At 43.7% G+C, this 25044-nt stretch overlaps 2 protein-coding genes across 10 annotated transcripts in view; both read right to left on the bottom strand.

Moving 5' to 3' along the window:
• Positions 1-345: 345 nt before the first annotated feature.
• On the bottom strand, positions 346-11773 carry AAR2 (AAR2 splicing factor). The gene is made up of 3 exons (XM_056845516.1): positions 10979-11773; positions 8595-8824; positions 346-517 (listed from the first exon to the last, which is right to left on the bottom strand). Exons 1-3 carry the CDS (start codon positions 11733-11735, stop codon positions 350-352), a joined length of 1155 nt encoding a protein of 384 aa, XP_056701494.1. The 5' UTR covers positions 11736-11773; the 3' UTR covers positions 346-349.
• Positions 11774-24328: 12555 nt separating this feature from the next.
• Positions 24329-25044, bottom strand: part of EPB41L1 (erythrocyte membrane protein band 4.1 like 1) — a 170274-nt gene continuing 169558 nt past the window's right edge. For all 9 annotated transcript variants that reach the window (XM_056845513.1, XM_056845509.1, XM_056845508.1 and 6 more), the window contains one exon: positions 24329-24971. In XM_056845513.1, coding sequence (XP_056701491.1) covers positions 24963-24971 — 9 coding nt within the window. In that variant the 3' untranslated portion in view covers positions 24329-24962. The remainder of the gene's footprint in view (positions 24972-25044) is intronic.

The following is a 25044-nucleotide window of genomic DNA, read 5'->3' on the forward strand; positions in this document are numbered from 1 at the left end:
GCATGGTATCGCAGGCTAAACGAGTCGAGCCTGAAATACTGCCATTTCAAATGTGGGTTTCTTCAACCAAAGGGAGTGAGTTCTGTAAACAGACACCAAGCACCAGAGATGGAATGAACCTCTGGAGGGCAACACAACTCTTGATTAATCTGGTGCAAGATCTAGGTGTGGTCTGCTACACAAGTTCCAGAATGTTATCCATTTCCAAGTTCGCAGTCTTTGTGGATTTCATGGAACTGCCTCCATGAATGGTGGTATAAGTTAAGAAGTATATGTTGCATGATTGAAAGCAGAACCAGGGAGAGCTCAAGAATACAAAAAGGAGTTTAGAAACAACGCAGATTCTCGTTCAAACCACAAGTGCCCCTTCTGGCAGCTCTACAACTACTGGAGCACAGTCCTCTGGTTCGGCCTCAAAGTCCCACTTGAATTTCTTTGTTAGGTGGATCTTAAATCTCTCTGCCTTCTTCCTTAGGGTCCGGTCAACAGCTGGGCTACAGGTGTAGGAGAAGAACACCTAGAACATACAGCACATCAGTCACAAGAACAGCATAACAACAGAAACATCTCCTGTGGGCGTCATTGGCTGGGCTAATCCAATGAGAATTCATCTGCACAGAGAAGATCAGGCATCTACTGGCAGCTTTCCAGTGAACAAAAAAAGAAAAAGCTAGAAGTTCAAACCCAGCCTAATATCAGCACAGCCCAGTTCTATCCTCAGTGAGCCTGAAGGTTTTCACAGTTCCAGTCCAACTTCAAGAAGAAACTGAGCCAACCTCACATGTTTGTCCTCATAAATCTGTTTTGGATTCAAGGGAAGGAGGACTCAGAATAGCTGTGGGGGGGAAATTAAAAGCTCAAATGATGACCATTGTATCAATTCCAATGGATGCCTTCTTCATATTATGAGGAAATTAGCTATCATTTAAGAAACCCTAGCCAACTGTATGAGGTTTAATCAAAAATTATTCTGATTTATCTGCATGTATTTGCATATGAATAAAATAGTTCTGAAGGGAAAAGCAAACAATGGATTGGATGGATCCTAACTAGCAGGTGCAAAGACTTCTGTTTGGGGAGGCTACCATGGGGGGGGGGGGAGAGAGGGGAAGAATGGCATCCCACGAGCAGAAGACTTTCCACTTATGGAAACACGCGTCAGGATCCAAGCCAACACATGCACATATTGCAGCAGGTACTCTGCAATCTCTCTCTTATGACAGATGGTACTTGCCACCCCTTGTAAGCATTTTATACACTTTACAATTAAAAATGGGCTTCCGAATTGAATGCAGGCAGCTTTGTAATCCAGGGGTCCCCAACCTTTTTGAACTTGCAGGCACATTTGGAATTCTGACACAACACGGTAGAAGCAGCCACAAAATGGCTGCCACAGGAGGCAGACCAAGCCACAAAATGGCTGCCACAGCTTAACTTCACAGTGTAGATCCTTGTGCTGTGGCGGCAGCAGTTGCCAAAGCAACATTTTAAAAAATCTGCACAGCCAATCAGATCTCCAATAGTCAACCAGAAGCCCTGCTGGGCAAAAGCCCAACCTGGTCCCACCTAAAACTACTTGGCAGGTGCCAGGAAAGGCGATGGCGGGCACCACACTGGGGACTTATGCTTTTAATCAGTCAGAAGGTTAAGAGATTAGTCTATTTAAACACTGCAGCAGAAGAATCAATCTCTCTTGGAAGACTTTTAGTCTGTCACCAACATGATTTTAGCCAGCTTTCCCCAGATTAGTGATTTGCTTCTGACAGTTTTGGACCATGGCCAATCCCATGTCTTCTACTACTATCTCCAATCTCATGTCTTCTTCTGTAATGCATAAGTAGTTAATGTAATTCAGTTCCAAGGCAAAAAGCCTGATGGCTCCAAGCAGACATCTGCGCTGCAGGATGGAACTGAAAACTCATAAGGGACAAGAAAGACTCTACAGACACAGCAGCTGAACACACTAAAAGTTAATGGCACGGTTCATTGCCTTGCGCATGATGGGTCATTTTTCCTCCTAGTTTATCATCCTGCGAAATAAACTTTTAAAAACTACCACTCCTACTAAAACTGTTCTTTTTATGGAGGGATCCTGGCACTGGAAAGCGGATGAAATATAAAATTATGAGTTTCAATTCACCAGCACAATAATATTATATATGAAAGCTAATATGGGTTAAAGCCCAGTTGTTGGCTTTCTAAATCAGCTAGTTAAAAAAAATAATTAAGCTATGATCATGCTGCCTACTACGTACAGATGTTTTCTGTATATGGAAAATTTGGCATCCGACAGAATACGACCACTACAGTATAGGATAGGAATAAGCTGAGAAATCAGCAGTGGCTGAACATGGACTGACACAAACAGGACACAGGGTCTTATTCCAAGACACTGAAAGACTGGACAATTCTACCAACTATTTTGTCAGATTGCACAGAGAAGCCATTGAAATTCATAAACATCAGCAAACTTTAACAGAAAAGAGGAGAGTTTAAGAATGAATAAGGCTTGGCTTCCTGTTGTGAAAACCTCCAGACTAACAAAGACAACATTCAACAATAGCCATGCAGATTAGCTTTGGATTACACACATTAACAGATCACTTCAGGATACAATGGTTCCATATTAACATACCACACCCTCATTAGCACATTATCTTGATACTTACAGGACAATGATTAGCACATTACTTTTGCAGGACAGTACTCAGCTCAAACCCAATCCCTTTCTGACTATATATTACTCTTCCTACACACTTGACACTGAGAGACACTGTCCTTCAGTGTTACTACTCTGAAGATGCCTGCCACAGTTGCTGGCGAAACGTCAGGAAAGAAAATTCCAAGACCACAGTTACACAGCCCGGATAACCTACAAGAACCAATGAACTCTGACCGTGAAAGCCTTCGACAAAAATAATATAAATTTGCAAATATTGTCGAAGGCTTTCACGGTCAGAGTTCATTGGTTCTTGTAGGTTATCTGGGCTGTGTGACCGTGGTCTTGGTATTTTCTTTCCTGACGTTTCACCAGCAGCTGTGGCAGGCATCTTCAGAGGAGTAACACTGAAGGACTGTGTCTCTGAAGATGCCTGCCACAGCTGCTGGCGAAACGTCAGGAAAGAAAATACCAAGACCACGGTCACACAGCCCGGATAACCTACAAGAACCAATAAATTTGCAAATGTTTGCCTCAGCTTGTGCGTGCGTGTTGTCAAGTCACAGTCAATTTATGGCGACCCCATAGGGCTTTCAAGGCAAGAGACATTTAGAGGTGTTGTGCCAATGCCGGCCTAAGTGTGGGCTGAGAGAGTTCGGAGAGAACTGTGACTGGCCCAAGGTCACCCAGCAGGCTTCATGTGGAGGAGTGGGGAATCGAACTCCGTTCTCCAGATTAGAGGCCACCGCTCTTAACCACTACAGCATGCTGGCTCTCAGCTTGCCTCAGGTTACGTAGGAGCATTACCGTCTGTCAGCTAAGGCTTCCTGTCGTCCCCGGATAAAACAAGATGGTTCCTCACAGAAACTAAATGGAGTGTTAGTTCGCTCTGTCCCCCCCCCCCATTTGCACTCTGTCCCCCGCCCGGCATCTGCACCACAATAGAGACCCGCCCGAGTAATCGCTAGTATGATACCAGGTCCCGCGGAACAATGCCGGGGAGCTCTGGAAGATCATCTAGCTATTGCACACGTTAATTTCTTGTATGCGTTTTCTTAAGTCGTTACCGGCAGTTAACTTCTGTATTGTTTCTTTGTATCTAAACTTAATCAACCTCATTGTATGTACCCTATATATGTACCAGTATTTCCCCATGTCTGTATTCTAGCCTTAAGTTTCTATGACTTGCTGAACTCGCTGGCTTTCTTAATAAAACTTTAAACTTGCGACTACGTCTGGAGTGAAGTCCCTTATGCAAGGAACGCAACGAGGTACTGAGGTCTGACACCGTCTTTGGCCAGAATTTATTTTGGTGGGGTAAAAACTACTTCAAGCCCAGCCTCATCTGCAATAAGGACTTGGATCCTAACAGATGCTTTTCATTGGCATAATGTCTGTAACAGCAATCGCCTTGCAGAGGAATGTACTGCTAAGCAAACTTTCCTGTAGCCAAACTGATTTCCCTGCCAGCGCTGGGGGCTCCAATCAGATGGGACAAGCTGCAATTAAACTGCGTTGGGAAATAAGGAAATATCGCTCATGCCCTCCTTCCTTCCTGCAAGTGTGGAGTTTAATTAAAAACTTTCTGGTTTGACCAAGGTTCATTTTGCAGTGATCCCTGAATGCCGATTCTCAGTGAACAAGCATGGAAAGGATCTTTGTTCAGACCCCAATGCGGTAATTGGAGCTTGGGAACCAACAGAACAGTGTTAAAGCCAATTTCTGTCCCGTTGGCACTTCACAGAACCCACCCCACCCCCTAAAGCTAAGCATTCAGGTGCTCACTGCAAGAGCCAGAAAACGATCTAGTTCTTGTTTATCCAGTGCCCCCTAGAGAGCGAATCCCAGTAGTGCAGCTTTGGCAGGCAAGGCGAGAACACACGTCTTGCAAAGCGACCATTTATTTCCCTGCTGCTTTTCCAAGGGAAATCGCACTTTTAACGGGGCCCTTTGAGTGCTGGGGATCTGGACACGCAGGCCAGACTTATGTAGTAAGAAGGAAATGGGGCCAATATTTCAGCAGAATAAAGAGGTGGAAAATGATCCACCAGGGAGCCATTCAGTGGGGATGTTGTTTTAAACATTCCTATAGATATCAGCAAGCACTAAGAGCCTGAGTTAAAAGACTGAAATTGATTCCAATGTTGGGCCCTGGAATTGCTCAATAAGTCATTCCTGGATCTAAAAATCATACAGTAAGCAGGGTTTATACAGATAATGCTCACCAAGGAGGAAAAAGAACAAGTCTCGCTGGATGAGCGGAAACAATATGGGCAAGAAATCAAAAAGCAGCAGAACATGCTTGTATCTTGCTTTTGAGCTGACAGAATCAGCATTCCTGACAGATGGCTATCTAGCCGTTGCTTAAAAGCCTCCAAAGGAGAGCCCACCACCTCCTGAGGAAGCCTGTTCCACTGACAAATCCCTCTGTCAGAAAGTTCTTTCTAATGTTCAGCTGAAAACTCTTTTGATTTAATTTCAACCCGCTGGTTCTGGACCCACCTTCTGGGGCAACAGAAAACCACTCCGTGCCGTCTTCTATATGAAGGCCCTTCAAGTACTTGAAGATGGATACCATACCACCTCTCAGTCATCTACCCTCTAGGCTAAACATGCCAATCTCCTTCAACCTTTCCTCATTGGACTTGGTTTCCAGACCCCTCACCATCTTTGTTGCCACCCACTGCACATGTTCCAGCTTGTCTACATCCCTCTTGAACTGTGGTGCCCAAAACTGAACACAGCATTGCTGTCCTGCTTAGATAAAACCCAGTGGGGTTTTATCTACTGAACACAACCCAGGATGGTAGGGTAGGCTCAAAAAGAGTGACTGGTCCAGGGACTACCAGTAAACTTCACATCTGCACAAGAATCAGAGCCCAGATCCTGTCCAAATGCACCACACTGGCTGTGTAGGAGACATAAAAAATATATTTTGGGGAGGCCCCCCTTTCCTGATTTTAAATGACTTAACGCAAGAACAGGAGAAGTGGCAGAGATATCAAAACAGACCCTTCTGCAGGGTTAAGTTCTTATGAGGGCTTCGCCATGGCATAAAGGGATACATCAATGGCTGATGGGTTGCCTGAGCATTATCAACTGCCACCTGCTGTTGACAACACTTGCTTATGGCTGTCATAAAGCGGCTAAGAGATGCCTCCCTCCAGCTGTCTGATTTTTTTTTCAACCTCTCATTCAACCTCAATGCTGGCAAGAGGCAATCTATTATTAAGACACAACCTAATCGAATTTCAATTTGTTGATGAGATTGTCGTAGCTGAGTCAGGTCTACAAGAACGATGACCACAGAGAGCTAAATCCTATGGCCAGTGTCTGAGGGGCCAGGCTTGCTCTTCAGCACAGAGGTTTTCACTGCTATTTCCTGCTGCAGCAGCCCCACCCCCACCCCCTGATATTGAAGGTTCAATGATTCTTTTGTGTGACGTTCCATGAGGCACAAGGGGTTGATGCTGGTATGGGAAGTCAGAAATCATTCTGTGCAGGCACAGTACTATCACCTTTATCCAGACCATTTAAGTCATATGCTTTAAAATATCACAAGACTCTTCTTCACAATCAAAGGCAGCACCCTGACTACGCATTAAGTCATTCCTTCTTGCTTCACTTTGCTGAGGTTCTGATAGCCACTGTCATAGAATCATAGAGTTGGAAGGGACCACCAGGGTCATCTAGTCCAACCCCCTGCACAATTCAGGGAATTCCAAGCTACCTCCCCCCACACCCCCAGTGACCCCTACTCCATGCCCAGAAAATGGCCAAGATGCCCTCCCTCTTGTGAACTGCCTAAGTTCATAGAATCAGCATTGCTGACAGATGGCCATCTAGCCTCGGCTTAAAAACCTCCAGGGAAGGAATGCTTACCACCTCCCGAGGAAGCCTGTTCCACTGAGGTACCGCTCTAACTGTTAGAAAATTCTTCCTAATGTCTAGACGAAAACTCTTTTGATTTAATTTCAACCCGCTGGTTCTGGTCCGACCTTCTGGGGCAACAGAAAACAACTCGGCACCCTCCTCTATGTGACAGCCCTTCAAGTACTTAAAGATGGTTATCATATCCCCTCTCAGCCTTCTCCTCTTCAGGAGAAACATACCCAGCTCCTTCAACCTTTCCTCACAGGACCTGTCCTGTTAAAGACGCTGGTCAAATAGGAATTTCTCACAGGGCCATCCAGAAATTCAAAGATATAAATGAAGCTGCCTCAAAGACGGTGTGGAAGCAGCCTTCCTTGCGGGGTGGGGTGTCTCAAGCCAAGGCACAACAAGCATGTGGTATGGATGCCTTAAGTGTGGGGCTTTATTTATTGGATTTTGATTCCCCCCCCTTCCCAACAGCGTGTTCCAGAGCAACTGATAAAATCATCACTTCTCAAGCAACTGCTGCAAAACAATCCAAAAGAAATGTAGCAAAGAAGGAGAACAATCAATACATAAATTGATTCCACATGGACTATTGGCGTCTTAGAAGCGCCTCCTCCCTTACTCCTGTCATGCTGTACCGATCTATAGAAACAGCAGGGATGAAAGGGTAGATTTGACCCCTACTTGTCTGCTGTCAGCTCCTCTGCAAAGAGAATGGGGGATGATTTAGAAGCTCCTGCCATCTCAACAGCATAATTCTACACACAAAGGATTTTTTGGCTGTTTGTTCCATCTCTTTCAGCGTGATATTGCACTCCATGCCTTCAGTAAGACTCAGTACAAATACAGGCACATGTCTAAGCTCTTCGGCGGGAGACGAGGTGCTAAATAAGGCTTACAAGCTACTTCTAAATGAGCTGCTGCTTAGGATAATGCTTTGCCAGTGTTCCATAAGGGAGCGTTCCCTGTTTTAAAGCAAAAACCTCTACAGAGCTAGAACATGGCACTAAGAACACACGTCATACAAAGTTATCGTCACACTGTGAGTTCCCCGCCAGTCAATAATGCGCTACAGGAAAACGCACAATGTAATGGCGTCCATTCACACGACTGTTTCTTTAATGTGTTTGAAACTTCTACTTCCTGCATCATCTCAAGGTGGCTTCGGATTCAAAACTGTTCCAGCTGATAATCAAACTAAAACAATCAAAACAACATAAAACTCAGCTAAAGAGCCAGCATGGTGTAGTGGTTAACAGCAGTGGTTTGGAGCGGCGGACTCTCATCTGGAGAACCGGGACTGATTCCCCACTCTTTCACATGAATGGCGGATGCTAATCTGGTGAACTGGATTTGTTTCCCCACTCCTACACATGAAGCCAGCTGGGTGACCTTGGGCTAGTCACACTCTCTCAGCCCCACCTACCTCACAGGCTGTCTGTTGTGGGGAGGGGAAGGGAAGGTGATTGTAAGCTGGTCTGATTCTTCCTGAAGTGGTAGAGAAAGTCGGCATATAAAAACCAACTCTTCTTCTTCTTCTTCAATTAAGCAGGACAGCAAATAAGCAATTAAGAGCCCAGAAAAGCCCAACAATTTAAGCAGCTTGTTAAAATCTGCAGAATTGCCCACCAATACATTCTACAAAGGGCAGAACAAAAAATAAAATCAAGGGAAGGAGTGTGGAAAAATAGGGAAGTTTTCACTTGGTGCCTAATACTTAATAGGCTTAGCACCCAGTGAATTGTTGTGGGGAGGGAATTCCACAACTGAGGTGCCACAAGAAGGGCCTGTTCCTGGTGCATGGCCTCCTCCCTTGTGAAGCTGAGCAGAGCCTGAGGAACTGAGACGTATTTCCTTAATGACATATCACAGGAAGAGAAGGGAGAACATGATATGGGGCTACTGGTGTTTGTTTTAATAGCAAAGTAATACGAGAGAAGAAGAAAAAGGTTTTCTTAATTTTGACCTCCTGTTGTGCACATCCATATGGTGGTTGAGAATGTTTTCCACATTGCCGTTTCCCAACACGGAGAACAACTGGAAGCAGCCCCCTTACCTGTAAGGTGCTGGTCAAAAAGTTGTCTTGGGAGACGATATCCACAAAGAAGTCTGCTGGGATTTCGCTGAGCTGATGGTACAGGACAGAGATGAGGTTGATGAACAGGGAGTGATGCTTTGCTATGGCATCCTCAGACCTGCATAAGAGACTCAGGAGTTTTTTCCAGTGCTCAAATGCATCATACACGTTCCCAATCAGGAAGCAGATGAAGGCAAACTGCAACTCCCCTGCAAAGGTCCCACCAAGGAAATTTCAGAAAAACAAAAAGAAAACACAGAAAGGTCTTTAGTTTCAGCATGGTGGTGTATGGAAAAGGCTTTGCTCTTCAGATCCATTTTTGTTTACGTGCAGCTGTCGGTTTATGCAATCATCCATTCTCGTCCTTCTGCGGTTTCAACATAAACTAGCATTTATAAAGTTTCATGACATGTTATTGTTATATTATATTATATTAGGTGCTTTGGATCACAGGCAGGACAATGCTGCTGCAGTCGTCTTGTTTGTGGGCTTCCTAGAGGCACCTGGTTGGCCACTGTGTGAACAGACTGCTGGACTTGATGGACCTTAGTCGGATCCAGCACGGCCTTTCTTATGTTGTTATTACGTGCTTGGAGGCCTGTCTTATCTACAGAAATGGTGAGCAGTGAGATCTCTCCCCACTATTTCTCACCTCCTCTAATCCACAGTGCAACCAAGAGCTGCAGAGACGGGCTGTGTGCTGCGGGGCATCCTTCTTGCACTTAGCACACCACAGATAGTTTTAGAGGGTAGCCTTGTTGGTCTGCAGTAGAACCGTTAGATTTGAGTCCAGTAGCACCTTAGAGTCCTACAAGATGTTTGGCGTAGAACCTGTCAAGAATCCCTTGATGAAGGGAGCTTTTACTGTCGAAAGCTGACACCCCAAAAATCTTGTTGATCTCTAAGGTGCTACTGGACTCAAATCCAGCTGTGTCGCCACAGTGAGCAGATTTGTGAATGCCTGCACATAAAGAAAGGAAGTCAGCAAATCTCAGAATGCAAGAAAATCTTAAATTACTTGTAGAACCAATTAAGCTGCTTTTACGACACAGGACTTTAGTGCCCAGTGCTCTACTTTTGCATAAATAGCAGAAATAAAAGAAGGATTTAATAGACATTACTAATCTCCCTGCTTTTAAGCTCAGCAATGATGATGTCAGCCCAGCTTGCTTTCGCAGTTCTCACCCCTTGACGCTTCAAGGATGTTATTCAAGGACACATTCAGGTATTCAAATATGCTGATTACTTTCCCCTGTTTCCAGTGGTCAGGCCAGATAATTAAGGCCTCTCTACAATAGGACGCTGGCTGGTGGTCTTTCGTGAATCATTAAATCCACATTGTTTATCAAAGCAGTATCAAGGCCCTACCACGAGGGGACACCAACGCTGCACTTGAGAAAGTTCTGGCTTCCTAAACTAGCTTGCTTTCTTGTGGTTGAAAATTAGTTGTCTAATGAGAACAGGGTCGATCTCAGTTTTAGCTTATTTTACTATAAATGGCCCAATTTATGGACTGGCTTTTAAGCACAATGATGCCTTGGTAGACTATTAGGTTTCCCCCATTCCCTTTGTCCCTTTCCAAACAAAAAGAAACAGTCAACATGCTTTACTCCATTCCCGCCTCACCTCTAGACATTTAAAGAGCAATGTTTGATTTGTTACAATGAAGGGCTGCATCTTACTTCACATTTGTGGGGGCACGCTGAACCAGAACATACACAAATGCATATCAGAGAACAGACACAAGAACTAAAAAAAAGGAAAGAAAATCTGCACTTGGTTGGGCAGCTGTGCATCCCTCTGAAACAGATATATGCATTCAGACATTACGATTCCTTTAAACAAGGAAAAACACCAACAGTGTCATACTTTTTATTAGGAGGAACAACCCAAATGTCACAAATTAGCAAGCAACTTTTACAGATGCCCAGAACAGAGCTTTTCCATCATACCCAACATCTTTTTCTCCCTCCCCCCTCCCCACTTTAATCATGCCTCCTATTGACGAATTCTGAGAAGCTCAAAAGCTTGCTCACTAATTTGTAAAAGATCAGTTGGTCCTAATAAAGACAAATATAATTAGCCTGATCTTGTCAGATCTCAGAAGATAAGCAGGGTCGACCCTGGCAAGTATTTGGACGGGAGACCTCCAAGGGATACCGGGGTCGTGATGCAGAGGCAGGCAATAGCAAACCACCTCTGAATGCCTCTTGCCTTGAAAATCCCACCAGGGGACGCCGTGAGATGTGACTTGATGGCAACAACAACAACAACAAAGACACTACTTGTGTTTTGTTCCAACAACTAATGCAAGTGCTGACAGTAACTTTGGAGGAACATGAAAGGAGAGCAGAGGTACTCACCGAGCACATCCTGGGCGTTGCTGGAATACCGTTTGTTGATCACAGTCTCCAAGGCATAGCTAAGGTCCATACTGTGCCTTGTAATTTCCTCAGGGGTAGCGCCTAGAGGGTACATTTGCTTAGGCATTTCTGTGAACCGGATCTCCGTGCCAGCTTTCACCTGCATTTGGGGAAGCCTGGCCAGGCCCTCGGCGTAGCTTTTGCACTCCGTGTCATACGGGGGCAAGTTCTGCTCGACCCGATCTTTAGTATACTTCCCGGCCAAAACAGGCAGCACCTCAGAAAAGGCACAAATCTGTCTACTTTCTGGTTGCAGCTTCTGCATTACTGGTTCATTAATGAAATTAGTGAGGGAGATCCATTTCTTCAGCGTGTCATATGGGAAGGGACCCATAAACTTGTCCATTTCCTGCAAGTTGGCCCTCATGGCTTCGATCTCGTTTTCAGGTGCTGGGGTGAGATCCACTTCCTCTTTGGCACGGTCCCAGTAAAACACCTGCAGATCTCGCTGCTGCAAGTTCAAGAAAAAACCCATGCGAGGACCACTTTCTTTGCTATTGTGGTTACTGACAGAGCTGTAATGAAGGAAATGAATGCCTGGGGGGATCATCTTGATTCCCCGGAACTTGGGACCCACTTGCCAAGTGTTGTAGTCAATACCAAGCTCCGTTCCTTCTGGCATATTCAAAATGATTACTGTGGCCCCCTCAAAAAAGAGCCGCTGGGCCAGGTCTTGGTCCATCTGCATTTCTGCCATCTTGTCTGCTCCCTTGGTTACGCCACAGCTTCGTAATGAAAATCTAGCAACAGGCACACAAATGACATTTGACTACCATTTACTAGAATGAGATGTGATACAAGCATTTCCACAATATAAGGGAAGCTGGCCAAGTAAATCTCAAGCACACATCTCTCAAACAACTTGGAGAAATATACTTGGCACTGGCCAGTTCTCACCAGGAGTCCAAAATGCTTATATGTTGAGAAATGTTTGCCTTTGCAAAGACCCAGATGGATCTATGATGGCACTGTGCACATTTTCTTAAGATTGAAAGCTTTCAAACTGGTATTTCTAAGCAACTGATCAGGGACATCAGGAGTACCTAGAAACAACAACTGATCCTGAACTTTTGTACTAATTAAATATGTCTACAGCACCAGCAGTATGCTTGGCATTGTACATAACACAGGCAATACAGGCATAAGCAACAGTAAGGGAGAATATACATGAGATGAAACACTGCTAATGATATAAGTTATGTATTTAGAAAATGTACAAGCTGCCTTTCCAGAGACCTGCCTGACTTGTCTTATTTTTAACAAATAAACTAGTTGGGAATCCACCTAAAAATTACACCTTGGAACACCTTGACACATATATGTATTTGGCATAATCTCACCAAGCCTCCAAGTGGCAGGAAACATGATAGCAATAGTCAGGACTTTCATAATTTGAAGGCAAGCAACAGAAGATCATTAATTTAAACATGAAAATAACCAGGATTATGTGAAGGGTATCCTCAGAAACCTAAATGGGCCCACTTTCACCAAAAAGAGATTTGTGCCTTTTCTCATCCTGTTAACACACAACATATACAGGTACTTACAGTGGTTTGCCAATGCCTTTCCTGACAGAAAATCCATATCTTTAAATAAGAGCAGATGACAGAAACTCAAAGGAAAACCCATAGCTCTAAGGTAGAACATATACTTTGCAGGTTGAATATCATCTATGCAATCACCAGGTAAAGAATTTTAGGCAGGGCTAAGGTAGCAGAAGTCTGGGAGAGCCACTGCCTGTAAGAATAGAAAATGCTGGGGTAGGACAGGCCGCTGGTCTGACTCAGAAAAATGCAGCTTCACATGAAGTCTTCTCTTTCAAATGCCTCTTCACTTATGAAGCCACAGAAGCTGCAGATACGTCTATCATGAAACAAGACCCAAAGTCCCAAGCAGCCTGTGTAGGCTTGCAGTCTTCCTGTATGCAGAGCTAAAGAGCAGCTGGGCTGCTTTAGCCTAAACGTTGTTATACTTATTAATACAGAATGCTAATACACTCAACACCTTATGGAATTACAGCCCAAACCAGACCAGGCTATGTCCCCAATCAAAAACAAAAAGGAAAGAAAAGGAGAGAGGGCAAAGTGGGATGATGCAGCTAACATATAGGCCGTTGATGTTTGGTAATTAGCAGTACATTCCAGGCTGAAGTGGCCCACACATTTTTTTTTATTTCTTCACACTTTACCATCATTCCAGATATCACTGTAAAACTGGTGCATACCTGCTTTGCATTTCTTAAGAGCCCCTTTAACATGAGCTTTTGTATCTGCTCCACCCCCGCATGTAAGCATTCACTGAAGGAAGCATGCGGAATCCCGGGGCTTAGCTATGCAAACGACTATTGCTAATGGCTATGCAAACGAAGGAAAGGAGCAGGCGAGTGGGAGGGGAGTGGAATTTGTTTGACTTTCTCCTCTTGCATCGGGGACCGTGAATAGTCATTTTAAAGGTCAGATTTAAAAAATCAGCATCGAGTGAGGAGCAGAATCGACCCTGCATAAATGGCCATAGTCAAAATTTGTTTGTCTTTATATCCCAGAGCAAATCTATGGAAACAGAACAATGGGAGAGTTCGCGGGACTTCTCCCCTCCTTCTTCTTTTTTTTTTAAATAATTTATTATTTTTCCAAAATTATTAATCAGATGGTTTAACAAAAACATAAACAGTAAAAAGTAAAAACAAATAGGTAACACTGTTAAAAATATTTATATATAATCAAAAATTGTTGACTTCCCCTACACCTCCCTTCATCTTGTGATAAATTAGCAATCTCTTTTGCATAAAATTCTAATCCTGATACTATTGTTAATATTTATTAATCTCTTTGACATTTATATTTTTCAAAGAAAAAATTAATAGTTAGTAATATCATATAAAGAGCCCCGTGGCGCAGAGTGTTAAACTGCAGTACTGCAGTCAAAAGCTCTGCTCACGACCTGAGTTCAATCCCGACAGAAGTCGGTTTCAGGTAGCCGGCTCAAGGTTGACTCAGCCTTCCATCCTTCCGAGGTCGGTAAAATGAGTACCCAGCTTGCTGGGGGTAAAGGGAAGATGACTGGGGAAGGCACTGGCAAACCACCCCGCAAAACAAAGTCTGCCTTGGAAACGTCGGGATGTGACGTCACCCCATGGGTCAGGAATGACCCGGTGCTTGCACAGGGGACCTTTACCTTTAATATCATATAAAGGAAAGAAAAAAGAAAAGGAGATAAAAAAGGAAGAAGTGAAATAGTAAATCTCACTAATAATAAACGGATTAGTATAATAAAAAGCATTTGATTATTTCCATTAAAAATTAATTATTTTATAAGTCCTCCTTTTCTCCCTAACACTCATTTAATACATATTATTTTTCTAGTAAATTGATATCATATACAGTTCTATTTCCATTATAACCAATCCTTTTAACCAGTTCCTTTTCAATCTTATCCAGGAAAAAAAAAAACTAGACTCTTTTAAATTAGTCCCTTTGTCCGGTTCTCCCCTCCTTCTTTACAGAGCGTCTATAGCTTTAACACTTCTGTGCTACGCAGAAATTCAACCGGTGAAGCCCCCCCCCCAACCCCCCATGACAGAGCTCCCACGTAGTAGAGGCCGCTCCTACTGGATTTCGACTACAGTCTGCAACTGTCAAAGCCCCACCAGGTGCCCCCCACCCACCAAACACCCTGAGGTTTTCGCAAACTCCTGCATGGCAAAAGGGGCGCAGTTTCTACACACCCATGAAAGACACAGCAGGCTCCTCTCTTGAAAAAAGAGAAGCAACCATAAGCACCGGCCGGTCACTCAGGGCGAGAAGCCGGTCAGGCGCGGGGCAGCTCGGCGTCCACGCAACCCACCCAAGGCGCAAAGGCGCCACACGGAGCGAGGCTTCCGGAAAGCTCCCGGAAGCGGCTGCGCGGACACTTCCGCTGAGAGGCGAAGGGAAAGAAATAAGTCCGCCAACCATAGAGAAATACCAGAGACGGCCCGCGGTCCCTCTGAGAAAGCGGTCCGGGTAGGTCCCGCGGCCGCATGGTGAGGCGTTCCGCGTTCAGCGCCGGCGAGTGAAAGTCAATCCTCCGAGAAGGCGTAGGTTTTGAGACTATTTATTATTCACAGAACAGCAGTATTTACAAGGAAAAGAGTACCTGTACGCATATACAGACGGCCATGCTTTCCCCATAGGGAAACACCCACTATACACTCTTATTAACAAAATAGCAGTATTTACAAGGAAAAGAGTGTTACAGATTCCGTGGACTGCCAAAAAAAAAACCAAAAAAAAAAAATCAGTGGGTTCTAGATCAAATCAGGCCTGAACTGACCCTAGAAGCTAAAATGGCTCAACTGAGGCTGTCGTATTTTGGTCACGTCATGAGACGACAAGAGTCACTGGAAAAGACAGTCATGCTAGGAAAAGTGGAGGGCAGCAGGAAAAGAGGAAGACCCAACAAGAGATGGATGGACTCTGTAAAGGAAGCCACAGCCTTCAATTTGCAGGACCTGAGCAAGGCTGTCAAAGATAGGGCATTTTGGAGGACTTTCATTCATAGGGTCGCCATGAGTCGGAAGTGACTTGACGGCACTTAACACACACACACACATATACAGACGGCCATGCTTTCCCCATAGGGAAACACCCACTATACACACTCATAGATCAGGCTTCTTTGGGGAAGGTCAATATGAATGTGAGGGGGAGGGGAAAAGATAACACTCCGATGTAGAAAAGAAAAAATACCCCAAATACTGGAATTATCATAAGGACATAAGAAAGGCCCTGCTGGATCAGACCAAGGCCCATCCAGTCCAGCAGTCTGTTCACACCGTGGCCAACCAGGTGCCTCTAGGAAGCCCACAAACAAGACGACTGCAGCAGCATTATCTTGCCTGTGTTCCACCGCACCCAAAATAATAGGCATGCTTCTCTGATACTAGAGAGAATAGGTATGCAGCATGACTGGTATCCATTCTAACAGCCATGAATACCCCTCTCCTCCATGAATATGTCCACTCCCCTCTTAAAGCCCTCCAAGCTGGCAGCCATCACCACATCCTGGGGCAGGGAGTTCCACAATTTAACTATGCATTGTGTGGAAAAAATACTTCCTTTTAACTGTTTTGAATCTCTCGCCCTCCAGCTTTAGCAGATGGCCCCGAGTTCTAGTATTATGGGAGAGGGAGAAAAACTTCTCCCTAACCACTCTCTCCAAACCATGCATACTTTTATAGACCTCTATCAGGTCTCCCCTTAGCTTCCTTCTTTCCAAGCTAAACAGCCCTAAGCGTCCTAACCGCTCCCCATAGGACAGTTGCTGTAGTCCCCTAATCATTTTGGTTGCTCTTTTCTGCACCTTCTCAAGCTCTGTAATATCCTTTTTTAGGTGTGGTGACCAGAACTGTACACAGTATTCCAAGTGTGGTCTCACCATAGATTTGTACAAGGGCAGTATGATATCAGCAGTTTTATTCTCTATTCCTCGTCTAATTATGGCCAGCATGGAATTTGCCTTTTTTACAGCAGCCGCACACTGGGTTGACATCTTCATTGAGCTATCCACTACCCCCCCCCCCCCAAGGTCCCTCTCGGTCTGTCGCTGCCAGCACAGATCCCATCAGTGTATATGTGAAGTGGGAATTTTTTGCCCCAATATGCATCACTTTACACTTGCTCACATTGAATCTCATTTGCCATTTTAATGCCCATTCTTCCAGTACACAGAGATCCTTCTGGAGCTCTTCACAGTCCGATTTTGTTTTAACCACCCTAAATAATTTGGTGTCATTTGCAAACTTGGCTACTTCACTGTTTAATCCCAACTCCAGGTCATTGATGAACAGGTTGAAAAGCACCGGTCCTAACACAGATCCCATTATTGCATAATGCTTACAAATTAACATACGTGTGTCAAGTAATACAAATAACATATTGTTAAGGCTTCCCACTATTACCATGTTAAAAATGGTAATTCCAATATTTTGGGTATTTTTTTTCTTTGGGGAAGGGCAGGGCACGCACCCTCTTTGTTTAAAATTTAAGCCATGCCAGGTCAGACAATAGCTGTTACCGCACTAGGTATTCCCAGCGATGTATTAAGAGTTTGAAACTGTTATGAAAAATACTGTTCGCACTTTGTTTGGCCCCTTTAGCTGTGAAGACGTCTTCCAACCATTTTTTAGCCGTGGCATCCAAAAACCCTTTTAAAGCGATGTTTTTTATAACATTTTCAAACTCTTAATACATCACTGGGAATACCTAGTGCGGTAACAGCCAATATGGCGAAAGGGAAGTTTTATTGAGGATTATTTTATTTTTTAAAAAACAACAAATACTGGATAGAGGATTGTTGCTGCTTCTTGCTAACAGCTCAATCCTAACAATACTTGGAACAATCGTGACAGGACTTCACTGCATAGGGTTGCCAACCCCCAAGTGGTGCCTGGACTTGAGATCTCCCAGAATTACAACTGATCTCTATACTACAGATATCAGTTCTCCTGGAGAAAATGGCTGCTTTGGAGAGTGGACTCTATGGCAGTACACCCCACTAAGGTCCCTCCTCTCCCCATATCCCATCCTCCCCAGGATCTCCACCCTCAAATCTCCAGGAATTTCCCAACCAGGATTTGGCAACCCTTCTTTGAAAGCTAACTGAAAACACTCCAAAAAGATTAAATGAAGAGATTTTTGCTGCCTGAATCTGTTTTATTAATCTGTGGGTTGTTTTTAGTATTTTTTAAATTGTTGTGGGTATTTTAATACTGCTTTGGACGTTGCCTTGAGGGCCTGTGAGTATGGCTGCCAGCTCCGGGTTGGGAATTACCTGGAGATTTGGGGGGGGGGAGCCTGAGAAGGGCAGGGTTTGGAGAGGGGAGGGACTTCAATGTCATAGAGTCCAATGGCCAAAGCGGTCTTTTCTCCAGGGGAACTGATCTCTATCACCTGTAAATCAATTGTAATAGTGGGAGATCTCCAGCCACCGCCTTAGGTTGGCAATCCTACCTCTGAGGGTGGAAAGGTGTTGTCGAAGGCAGTGAACCTAGTATGCACACTTATTTGTAAGGCCCATTATTAGGGTTTCCAGTTTCCAGATGGTGGCTGGAAATCTGCTATTACAAATTATCTCCAGGTGATAGAAATAAGTTCACCTGGAGAAAATGGCTGCTTTGGAAGGTGGACTCTATGGCATTATATCTGATTGAAGTCCCTCCTCTCCTCAAACCCCACCCTCTTCAGGCTCCATCCCCAAAATATCCCAGTATTTCGCAAACTGGAGCTGGCAACCCTACCCATTATGTTCAGTAAATCTACGTGAGATCAGGCTTTTATTTTCTATGCACGGTAGCGAAGCCCTACTTTGTCCACAAGCACAGATTTAGTTCCAGTCCCTGTTTCTTGCTGTCATCCCACTTCTTAGCCATCTTTTTATAGGAAGCTATGGATCACTCCAGAAGATCCAATGCCTATTTGAGTTTCTTCTTCCATCAGCCAACTATATCCAGATTCCTCTCCCTTTTCCTCTTTACAGACAAGGTGCAATATCTGCCCCAATCCTGAAGTCTGTGGCCAAGAAATCTTTAGGGTGAGTGATAACCTCAGAAATGGAATTTACACAAAACCAGGGTGGGTGTTATTATGGTTGCCAATCTCTAAGTGGGGCTTGGAAATCTCCTGAAATTACCACTGATCTCCAGGGATCCGTTCTCCTGGAGAAAATGGCTGCTTTGGGGAGTGGACTGCCTAACCCACTGAGGTCCCCCCACCTTCTTTCAAACCTATACCTCCCCAGGCTCCATTCCCAAATCCCCAGGAATTTCCCAACCCATGTTGGCAACCCTAGTTAACACTCTTATAAATAAACATTGAATTCGACTTATTTGTAACAGATTTGAGAGAAGTCAGGTAGGGTTTACAGTGCAATCAAAAACAGTTACATCCTTCTAAACTCATTGATTTTAATGGACTTGAAAGGGTATAGCTCTTTTTAGGATATAGCTCTTTTTAGGTACAAAGTACTTGGCAATATTGTTTGGATAGCAACATGTTACCAATTAGGAAATTTAAAAATTGTGTCCTTTATTCCCTTGTTCAAACAATACAATGATACATCATTAATTAGAGGAGCATATAATAAAGTAACATGCTCTGACTTTCAGGGCCTTTGTGTCATTCAGTCTCATTACAGTTTTGTTGGGAAATCAGGTTCAGGAATCCAAATGTCTCTCATCAACTTTCTGACCAATCCGATCACTTGATCCTGTGTATGTCCCTCTGTGACAGAAACGGAAGCCATCTCCCTGAGACCCCCCTGCCCAACTGATAGCTACACCCTCAAGCTATTGCTTTGCATCTATGTGGCTCAGGTGGTGTGGCAGAAACCTCTGAGCGGAAGAATGAATGCAATTCAGACTGTAAGCAGAAGATCACATTTTGGAATACTCTCCTAGGTTAAGGCCACCCTACAAGAAAGAAACAAGCAAAGGGTTGTAGAAGCTGTCTTCCCATTGTACTAGTTTAATGTTTGCATTGAATTTTTAATGCCAAGGATCATTCAAAACTGAAATCCCCTGCTTGTAACCAGCACAGCCCATTCTAACACCTAATAGCCACCTCAGTCTCTTGCATTTGGGAACACAGCCTTAAGTGAGAGGAGCAAAGGGAATTCTCAGAAGTGAGGGCCAGGGTGCGTGAAAGACACAAACACACATTCTATATAAGAGGACCAGACACACTGTCATCAAGGTACTGAGACGTGATAGCTCCAAGACACAACCCTTTTTCTTCCATTAGTCGGGAGAATAAAAATTTAGTCATCCCTCCACAAGGGATTGAACACATGAACACGTGAAGCTGCCTTCTACTGAATCAGACCTTTGATCCATCAAAGTCAGTATTGTCTACTCAGACTGGCAGAGGCTCCTCCAGGGTCTCAGGTAGGGGTCTTTTACATCACCTACCTGCCTAGTCCCTTTAACTGGAGATGCCGGGGATTGAACCTGGGACCTTCTGCATGCCAAGCAGATCCCCTACCACTGAGCCACAGCCCCTCCCAAATTGTTTTCATCTCCTGAGACAAGACATAAGAACTCTTTCCTAGAAGTAGCTGCACTGAACAGACCTGCTCAGGATTGCTTGCCAAACCCATAGTCCTCCCCTTCAGGCAAGTAGATCAAGCCTGCATCATGTTCACCAACACAGTCGAGACCCCAGAAGTACAGAGAAACCCACATGCATATGCCAGTTGCCATAACAAACTTGGTACCACTTGGTATATTTAAATCAGATGATCAGAAGATTTTTTTTCCATTCTTTGTAGCTCTACTTGTGGCTTGAGTGGGATTTCTCTCTGCATTCCATTTTGTGTGTGTGTGTAAAGTGCCTTCAAGTCGCAGTGTGAGGTTCTTATTCTGGATTAATTACCCAGAGTAGAAAATTTGATATTTATGTGTCATCCATTGTTTCCACCCTTACAGACTGGACTCCCATGCCATCCTTTCCCATAAAGCAGTGGTTATTCTTACCTCAACTCAGTCAAGATTTCTTATACTGACCTTTCCTAGTCCATGGTAGTCAAGGACCAAAGGTTAACAGCTATTCATCATAAACAGGAGCCATTCCTCTCTGTAAAGTGCGCTTCCCGCGTGGTCATCACACACATGCAATATTCACTTGAGCTCCAGAGGAATGAGTTCTACTAAATCCAAAGCAGAAGAGAATGTGCAGAATCCTGATTGGTTGGTTCCTGTGACATCACAATACATCAGCACTTTTTCACCTTCAGTAGTTGGGCATCTTTTAAAAAAACCTCTTACCAGGCATTGTATGATTGTTGTAATGTGTAATTGTACAAATGCTGCATATATAATCAACTGTACATGTAGATGTTTAACAAATAAACAATAAAAAAGGAAGCCAACCCACCAGAAACACAGGGGAAGTGCCAAACTAGCAAGGAAACAAATGTTTGCTGTGGAGGAGAGTAAATCCTGGAAGATGGGCAAAAACCTGACTCCTGGTTTGTACATTTGTACATCACTTCAGAATTTGCCTGCAAGTTTCAGATGCAGAGCTGGCCGATCCACCAGACAAACTAGCATGGATTGAGGATAAGAGACAGTTCATTCTTTAAAGCCCTGTGACACAGCCTAGCCTCCCACACAGAGAGAGATCGAAAGGGGTAAGAATCAGACTGGCAGTTTTAGGAAGAGGCATTTCTAAGGACTGGTGGAACTGAGACACACAAATGGGAATGATAACAGCACAGCCAAGCATGAGCAGCTGAAAACAAGGGACAGCCGTGTGGGAAAGGGAAACCTTGAAGTAGGAAAGCCAGAAAACAGCACAAGAGCATGGAAGTCAGGTCAGAGAAGGACTATTTCATACCGTGCCTTCTATCATCCAAGTAGTTCCGCATCCCTCTACAGAATGTGACTCCCCCCCCCCTTGCACCGGTACCCAGTCCCAGAGGCTACCCCCAGAGTCTCCATTGCCGTCTCCCTGCCCTCCCTGAGAGAAAAGTCAGTGTAGACCACAAAGTGGTTGAGCATCAAACACATTTATTTCACTTTTATTGAATACAAGAACAGTGAGCACACACGCATACACCACCAAGCACTGAAGGAGGCTATGATTGAAGAGGGTGGGGTTGGGTGGGTGGGGGGACAAAAATAGGAATGGGGTGGACAGTGGAATTAGTGAAGGAATGACAGAGCATTGCAGTTGGTTGGTAAGGTGCTTTTCAAATTAAAAAAGAATTATTGATATTAATTCATTCATGCAATTGCAAGGCCAGTTTTGGAATCAACTTGCGGGATTTGGTGCAAACTGAGCAGTTGCTTTTTCCACCCACCCACCCTTCTCTGGAAAGACCCCGAGAAAAGAAAGAAGAGTGACCAGCTAGATCAGATAGCAGCAATAGTGATGGTCAAGGCGGCTGGAAGTAGTTTTAAAAAATTATGCATGGCTTCAATACTACCACAAATAAATATTATATATTTATGTATATATAGAGATATCTATATATAAGCCACATCTTTCTAGGTGAACAAAAAAACCCGTTTTTGTTCAATGGCTACCCATCAGACAAGCTGGGAAAAGAATCCAAAGAAACACGTTTGTTTTAGCTTTTTCTACTGGTTGCCAGAGTTGGATTCTGAGCCTATTGGTGTTGAAGCAGTGCATCTCCACATATATTAGTGCCACTTATCTGGATGTACACCGGGAGCAGGATCATCTGTTCCATCTAACTTCGACTTTTTGAACTGATTTGTTTTTTTGTTTTAAAATCAAAACTGAAGGTTGGGAGATGCCCCCTGCTCCCATAAAGTGGATAGACTTAACGCTTCACGTAACGATGCTCCCAAGATTCCCTGAATTTTGGTTTCTTTTTTAATTGAAAGCACAAGTGTTTCTAGGAATGATTTGGAGTTCTATTTATTTCACGTGCACGCATGTTATTGCTCTCCCTTTCGGTTCTGGAGTGCTTCATAGGTCCCTAAAAGCAACAGGAAGTGAAAAAGTTAACAAGAACCCTTAGACAGAATTCAGAGACAGAACGATCCAGTAGAACGACTGGAAGTGACTCCCAAGCATTTCAGCATAAAGCCTGTGTTGATGCTTTCAGTGCTTACGGGGACATGCCTGCACGACAGAAGTAAATTCAGTTTTAGGAGAGCTATAGTAGCAACTGGGAAGACCAATGACCCAGGGCTTCAGAATGTCAAAATAGCTTACCATATGGGATATCATCCATCTTACCCCAATGACTTGAATTCAAATTAGGCCATCTCTCTAAGATATCTAGATTCCAATCACAGGTACTAGTTAGATGTGCTTCTCCAAGTACCAACAATGAGTTGAGAAGGGGAGATGAAGACAAGCATGGTGAAGTGGTTGTGGGCCCTTCTCTAACATCTGGAGCTGTTAGTTGGGTCCACTGGGAAACTGATTGATTTGGTTTGTCCTTATATTCTGTACCTGCTCTAACTTCCCTTCTTGTGCAATGGATGTAGACAATTCACGGACAGCCCAAAGGAATGCTTCCAATGTCACGTACCATCAGTAACATATCAAAGTAGTTATATTTGATGACTTCCTCACCCCTGAGTAGTGTCAGTCCTCAGGGCATTGGCTGGTCTGCTCTCCCAAACTTCACAGCTTGCTGTAATCTAGACAGAGATACACTTTCGAAAAACTAGGTATAACTTTTCTTCATAAATAAACCCTTGTTCTACTCTATGCAAGCATATGAGTCAATTGTATTTGGAAGGAAACAAGGCTGTTTTGTACTATTTCCCCACTAACTTTCATGTTATCCTGGCAAAAAACAGGTATAACCTGGGAATGGGCTATCATGCCTCCTTGTTCACCTTCAATATTTCTTTCGGAGAGCTGTAAAACTAGTCAGTGGGGAAGGCAATGGCAAACCACCCAGTAAACATAGTCTGCCTAGTAAACGTTGGGATGTGACGTCACCCCATGCGTCCGGAATGACCCGGTGCTTGCACAGGGGACTACCTTTACCTAAAACTAGTCAGAACTTCATTCCAGGAGCAAAGCTAAAGACAGTGGCCAGTCGGCTTGAGGGGGATTACTAAATAAAGGGTTGTTTTTTTAATAGTTTGAAGAACTGTCACACGGAGTAAATAGCTCCATAGAAGGCTCTGAGAGATCAAAATCTTCATGATCCCAGAAGATTGTGAAGGAAGCAACCTAACCTATCCTTAACATGGCCTCATTTTCTTGGGGCTGCAGGATGAGGGAGACGTTGTTAATTGGCACAATTTACCGACTTTGACTGGGTTGTAGTAATACCAGTTCATTCTGTCTTTCTTATCCACCTTCCCATGTTGCTGAATGCTGCCTTTACCACCAACCAACCAATTACAAACACTACTGTGTCACAACGCCAATCTCTTTTGCAAGAGCACAGGTTAGGTGTGTGACAGACAAATACCGCCCCCAAGAGAGAGAATTAGTGAATTTTTCCTACTCTGTTTTCATGGGATATCAGCATGATCTAGAGTCTCATAATACATCAACCACGGTCAATCAAATAATTATAATGTAAAAATGTCATTGTCATACTTATCAGCACTTTAATTGGTTTTAATATCATTCCCCACCCTCCCCAGTTATATATAATATACATAACTTAAAAGCACATCCATGTGAAACCTCTACAGGCTGCATCTTGTTCAATGAGAAATCATATACATATCATTTTGCTTTGCTTTAAGTGAAACCCAGTCAGTTATTTTCATCAGAGCAAGGGGCTGGATGAAGAGAGGAAGAGTTTAAAAAATAATAAGGAAAGACGAGTTAGGAAAATAAACAGAACCAAAAAGGTGAAGCAACAGAAGTGGCATGGAGTGGGGAGAAAGAATGATCACCACACATCCCAGATTGGAAAATAATTAAACAAGCATCATACAAGTTAATGTTTTTTTGATTCTTTCCTATGCAGGGAATCATTTTGTGGTTTTGCTTGTTGATTTCTTGCTTTGTTGCAAAGCATTTTTGCTTTTCCATTCAGTGTGCAACAAATGAGCTATGTATCCTTTAAATGTAACATGCAGAACGGTGGTTTATTGTATTGTTAATAATATTATTACCATCATGTGTGTGTGTGTTTTTCTTTTAAGATCAGTCCAGTCAATCCTTCAATTTCTTTGAAGAGGTGGTCGGTTTTGTTTTGTTGCTGATGTTGGCTGTTTGTAATTCATCTCCAGAATATAGCAGCAGTGCAAGGATGCATTTTTGTTTCCTGTATATATAATATATAATATATTTGCTATTCCTTTTTATTTAATTTTTTTTGTCTCTCAACATTATTCTTGCAGCCAGGACGTTCTGTGTCTCATTGAGGAATCCAGCATAAAAGGCCCCTTCTTTACTCCAAATTAAAATAGAGATGCCAACTTCTAGAAACCCAAAGGTCAAGATTCCTGTACAAAGGAATAAACACAGGTTAAAAAAAGAAAAAAAATCAGGCAACATAGTGGACCTTTTTATTAAGAC

Source organism: Euleptes europaea, chromosome 2 (genome assembly GCF_029931775.1).
Source record: "Euleptes europaea isolate rEulEur1 chromosome 2, rEulEur1.hap1, whole genome shotgun sequence".
NCBI classification, from domain to species: Eukaryota; Metazoa; Chordata; class Lepidosauria; order Squamata; family Sphaerodactylidae; genus Euleptes; species Euleptes europaea.

Coding starts and splice junctions, on each gene's coding strand:
- AAR2 (XM_056845516.1), bottom strand. CDS start 11,735: ATGGCAGAAATGCAGATGGACCAAGACCTGGCCCAGCGGCTCTTTTTT. Junction 8,825..10,978: donor CAACGCCCAGGATGTGCTCG/GTGAGTACCTCT, acceptor GGACCTTTGCAG/GGGAGTTGCAGTTTGCCTTC. Junction 518..8,594: donor TTTTGACCAGCACCTTACAG/GTAAGGGGGCTG, acceptor TGTATGTTCTAG/GTGTTCTTCTCCTACACCTG.